The sequence below is a fragment of the Theobroma umbraticum genome, unplaced genomic scaffold, assembly GCF_002168275.2.
Source record: "Theobroma umbraticum cultivar Fairchild unplaced genomic scaffold, ASM216827v3 scaffold_50.0, whole genome shotgun sequence".
NCBI classification, from domain to species: domain Eukaryota; kingdom Viridiplantae; phylum Streptophyta; class Magnoliopsida; order Malvales; family Malvaceae; genus Theobroma; species Theobroma umbraticum.
This window is the reverse complement of record NW_018397261.1, coordinates 2946053-2951576: the sequence shown is the minus strand read 5'-3', so window position 1 is coordinate 2951576 and position 5524 is coordinate 2946053. Positions and strand designations below refer to the sequence as shown.

Here is a 5524-nt window from a genome sequence, read left to right as displayed (position 1 = left end):
CTTTGTTCAACCACCTTCTCTCTCTTCTCCTTCAGTTCCTCTCCGTAAACTAAACCCAAAAAAAAAAATGTCAAAACTGTTACTCTTCCACACTGCTCATTCCACTCCCAGAATCCACCCCAGAACTTTCACTTCAATCCTCTCAAGGCCTCTTTTAGTCCCTTCTCTTTCCAAATGCCACTCGCCTATTTCTTTCTTTGCTTCAATTTCTTCTCCAGCTCTCCACCCTCACCCCCACCTCCAAAGACAAAACTTTTCATTCTCTTTTTCCTTTTCCACCCGAGCTTTCGATGATTCCTCATCCTCCGCCGAGACCCAGAATGAAAAAGCAGAAAAAATTGGGAGTCAAAGTGGTGCAAAGTTTGAGGCTGAGGATTATCCGAGTGGAGAAGTGGAGTATGAGAAGATCAGTGGGTGGAGGAGTTTTGTTGTTAAGTTTAAGATGCTTATTGCATTCCCTTGGGAGAGGGTTCGAAAAGGCAGTGTCTTAACCATGAAACTGCGTGGCCAGGTTTGGTTCTTTTCAGTTTTAATTTTTCCTTAGGCCCTTTCATTTATATATATATATATATATATATATATTGGTTTTATTTTTGCATTGCATTTTTAATGCATTTGGTGAAGCAATAAATGAGGTTCTACAGATGCTAATGGAGTCGCTACTCTAAGGTGAAATGGATACAATATGCAGGAATTGTTTTGTTTGTAGAATCTTATGTATATGGATTGTCATTTTTCTGAAAAATTGAGTTATTTTTAATCTTGTTTAGCTGAGTTGTTGCTGGAATTGTAGTTCTGTCGTACTAGGAAGTCTTCAAGTAATATGCATCTGCGGTGCTACCCCTCTACAAGAAATATTTCTGATTGTTTGATGATCATTTTTTTTTTTTTACATTCTCACCATATTGTTTGCTATTTTAGATTATTCTGTTTTGCAAATGAAATGAGGGAAAACAGTTCATCATGTAAGACAGAACCCTTTGATTTTTGATATTTCAGATTACGCGTACGTCCAGAGTGAGAAGTGTCCAAGATCTAAAACTTGCTAAAATGGCATCTGGATTGGTTCAGCTGTACCCTAATGCCATTAATTTATATTTAAGCTTCTTTTTCCTGAGAAATTGCTACACTGTAGCTTTTGATATAATTGTTATATTTTGGTTTGAAAATTTGTACTGTTTTCATTTTCAGATATCTGATCAGCTAAAGAGCCGTTTCTCTCCAGGACTATCTCTGCCTCAAATTTGTGAGAATTTCGTAAAAGCTGCATATGATCCTCGTATTTCTGGTGTCTATCTCCACATTGAACCTCTGAACTGTGGATGGGGAAAAGTTGAAGAAATTCGGAGGCATATTTTGAATTTTAAGAAATCAGGTAGCCTCATGGAGTTAATTGTCTCACTTCAATTTTGGATATCGGTGCACATGAATTGAACTGTTGGAGCTTGGGTATTTGAAATGAGTGAAAACTGGTGAGTTTATTCATTGAGAAGGAAATAGCTACTGTGGTCGTAACCACATTTAAATAACATTAAAGCATTTTTTTATTGACAAATAAAAGATTCTGTGCGTTCATACATGGACGCTTTTGAACGGAAAAGGTTTTTTTTTCTTTTTAGTGTGTAGGGGGAAAGGGGTGTAATTAGTTATCTGCACAGTGAATAACCTCTGGTACGAATGTCCTTTAGTTATACTGTGCAAACATAATGACCATACCTTAACTCATCTTGCAATGTAAATTCTTTTATCATTTTATTTTTGATTATGTTTTTCAAGCGCTTTTCTCATTAATTAACAAGTGTTACCATATATTAGATATCTGGAGGGTAAAATTTGTTCTATGCATAATGTTAGATATTATTTAACTACTTAGATAATTGTTAAAAGGATTTATAGTTTAATCTTTTATGAAACTTATAGGTAAATTTATCATTGCATATATCCCTGCCTGTGGGGAGAAAGAGTATTACCTTGCCTGCGCATGTGAAGAGATCTATGCCCCACCAAGCGCCTATTTTTCTTTGTATGGTTTGACTGTTCAAGCATCATTCCTTGGAGGTTAGTTGGCATAAATTTATCTCACTCACTTTCTTCTTGTTTCTCTTGTCATTTTTTTTTGGTTTTAATTACTATTGAAAAGCTTGTATGTAGGGGAACCTTAATCTTTTTATTTTTCTTTTCTATTTGGCTACATCTAAAAGGTGGCATGCCCAACGATGATTACAGTTCAAACTTTTATAGATGTGTTGGACATTATTTTCTGTTTCTTTGAGCTTATATCAAATCTTTGGTGAAGTCAATTTAATTTGCGGGTCTAGCTAGGGAGATAAATCAGATGCTTCATGTGGGACTAATTAATTATTTGATTTGAGTTAGGTGACAGGTTCCTAGTGGACAATCTGTCTGAAGCATTTTTATCATTCTTATTTCTAGCCACAACTGACATAATAGGAACTTTACAACTTTGATGCAACAAAATGATTTTTTTTTTCTTTTGGAAATTTAATGGACCTTTTTGTTTTCTGGAGCCTTCTAAATATCCCTTTTCACTTCCTCCTATTTTGAGCTCCCAGACGTTTTGTACATAGAAATAGCCAAATAGGAACAACAATAACAACAAATCAAAATTTTTCCTGTATGTGGTGTTTGTCTTCATGGATCCTATTATGCCATTGTTCTTTTTTAAGGACTATATTCTTTGCAAGATCAATAAAGGAAGTTTCTTTTTGATAGTTTCTGTCACCTTAGATGGCATCCTATATTTAGTAGCATCTTGATACAAGAGTACTTGTGGTCATTCATCTCCATATCCAAATCGCCTTAGATGTTTCTCTTGTGTTTTTCTACAATTATTACAACATCACTTGTCTTGGATGTATTTCTTTTATATCATAAGATTCATCTTAGTGTTCTATATTTGCAACACCCAATTCTTTGACATGTTGATACTTTCCTGCCAAATATTCAGTTCCATAAATCAAGGCTAGTCTTATTTGCCTGTCTTGCAAAAGGTTTTCTTTTTCCTTATGTATGTATTTTTTTTCTCACTCAAGACTCAAGATATGCCACTCCATTTCATCCAACCGGCACAGATCCTTTAAATGAAATTTCCATGAATTCTAGTAGTTTCTAAATCATTGATTCAGGGCACTGAAATTGCCTATTTTGTGGTGTGTCTAGATCTCCAATTCTCATTATCACTCTATTACATATATTTTCTTTACTAAATCTACATCCTATGTACTTCATACAGACCTACTTTAATGGAAACTCTTTTTAACTTCAGAAAGTGATTTGATATTTGCCTCTTAAACTCAAGCTTAGCACTGCCCTGGTTTTTTTCACAACAAATATGTTTAGTAGGGAGCATATACCAAACTTTTGTGTCCTGGATACACCAAATAAGTTTGTTCAATACTAAGGCAAAAGAATAAGACTCAAAAGTTATCCTTTGATCTTCTGTAAGCCTCTGTGTTATCCCTCTGTGTTCCTATCATTGGAATATTGTGTGTGGTTGCCAGCATTGCTAATATAGTTCAACCATTTTGACAAGCTACATCTTTCTTTCTTTCTTTTTTGTTATTATTAAGTTTACAACAACCATTCTAACAAAGCTAAGTACCCGTAGTTTGGTTCGTCCAACCATAAATTCTTTGCTCAGTATCTTGTGAACAATATTTAACTGTGTATTTCATTATAAGAGTTCCAACCTTTCAGAACCATTAAATTGCTAAAACTAGTAATTTTTTCCATGCTGAAATTCAAGTGAGATAATTCTAAATGTTGCAAAGAATAAAAAATTAGAAAGGTGGTTGTGAATTTTTTAGCCATTTAACTTATACGTAATCATTAGTCCTGTGGTTGCGCTGCCATGGAGTATTTGGAGGTGCTAAAAATTACTTATCAGTTGATAAAGCAATTAAGTTTTTTTTTTGTTATTATCATTATTATTTATTTTTTAAAGCATTTGTCGAAGATATTAATTTAGAACCAGATGGAGAAACATTCATGCTGCTGGCCCTAGTTAGCTGGCGATTACGGCTTAGTTCAATTGATTTCTAGCAGAGTTTTGACGGCCCTTATGACAAAGTGTTTCAATATCCCTTCCCTTTGCCAGAAGCTCTTCTTTGGTGATGCAATGATTGTAGTTGAGTGGTTCTTTTAAGATTATTATTGTAATACTTGAAAATGAAAATCATGGCACCACCTCTAGTTAGTTATCTTGAAATATGAATAGGTGGAGGGCTATTGATGGAACCAATAGGTAGTCCATTTGCATCTCATATATGAATAAAATAATCATCTTGCCATTGCTATACGTTCTTTTATGTAGCTCCCTGGTTGATGGTTATACTTTCACATTTTCAACTTTTAGTCTACATCTGTTTAATAGTATTTGTCAATGGCATGGTGGTGGCTTGCATTTTAACAATAGATTGGTGGTATAAATTCTATTTGCAGGTGTTTTTGAGAAGATAGGAATTGAACCACAAGTGCAACGGATTGGTAAATATAAAAGTGCCGGGGATCAGCTTACACGGAAGACTATGTCGGAAGAAAATTGTGAGATGCTTACTTCGTTGCTTGATAACATATATGGGAATTGGTTGGATGTAGTTTCTTCTTCAAAAGGTGCTTTTTCTATTTTATGGTTTTGCTTTGATCTCAAATATTAAAGATGATTTTTGGCTCATGCAAATCTTATACAGGAAAGAAACGAGAAGATGTTGAGAACTTCATTAATGAAGGGATCTATAAAGTAGAAAAGCTGAAAGAGGAGGGCTTGATAACGAATATACATTATGATGATCAGGTAGAATTATCAGATGCTAATGCAGCGTGCAGTTGAAATAAACAAATATATGGCATAATTTCATCTGGGTTTGTACTTGGTAAATCTTATTAATGTAATGCATATAGTGCTCCCTAGCTCCTTAACAGTTGCTTATGGTGGAAAAATTTCCCAAGATCTAGAGCCTCTGAGAGATTAAAAGAAAGAACAAAGCTATTAAGACATACTAATAATCTAGCTGACATTATATATAATTTTATTGAGATGTATAAACTTGGCGGTTCAGACAGCTTGCTATATGTACCATTTACTAACCTTTGGTGCCTGCTTTATGCTTTATATTGAAGAATGCGGCAGAAAGTGGTCATAAACTGCTGTTAGGGGTTGGTCTCCAGTTTAATTTTTAAGCTAGCTCTCTAGATTTATATGACTAATATTTGATGTTTGTAACTTATGTAGGTTATCTCAATGTTAAAAGAGAGGCTTGGAGTCCAAAAGGATAAAAATCTTCTTATGGTTGATTACAGGTAATTTCTGTCTTTTGTCTCCATAATCTTCAGGCATTGAAATTTTTTACTCTATTGTTTCAAATTTTTTGATGATAACCCATTTCTACTATCGGCCCTTAGGGAATTCCAGCAGTTGATCTTTAAATTTTGATTTTAAGGTTTTAGACTTTTAGTTCTGAACTCCTTGGAAGGGTTTGAGAGGGGGGGGGAGGTGGTTATCTAC

At 34.4% G+C, this 5524-nt stretch overlaps 1 protein-coding gene across 2 annotated transcripts in view; it reads left to right on the top strand.

Moving 5' to 3' along the window:
* Positions 1 to 5524, top strand: part of SPPA (signal peptide peptidase) — a 12751-nt gene continuing 7227 nt past the window's right edge. The window contains exons 1-7 of one of the 2 annotated variants that reach the window (XM_021431086.1): positions 1 to 511; positions 1000 to 1065; positions 1192 to 1375; positions 1921 to 2058; positions 4462 to 4632; positions 4710 to 4813; positions 5252 to 5319. In XM_021431086.1, coding sequence (XP_021286761.1) covers positions 68 to 511; positions 1000 to 1065; positions 1192 to 1375; positions 1921 to 2058; positions 4462 to 4632; positions 4710 to 4813; positions 5252 to 5319 — 1175 coding nt within the window. In that variant the 5' untranslated portion in view covers positions 1 to 67. The remainder of the gene's footprint in view (positions 512 to 999; positions 1066 to 1191; positions 1376 to 1920; positions 2059 to 4461; positions 4633 to 4709; positions 4814 to 5251; positions 5320 to 5524) is intronic. The other variant, XM_021431087.1, reaches the window with a different exon arrangement.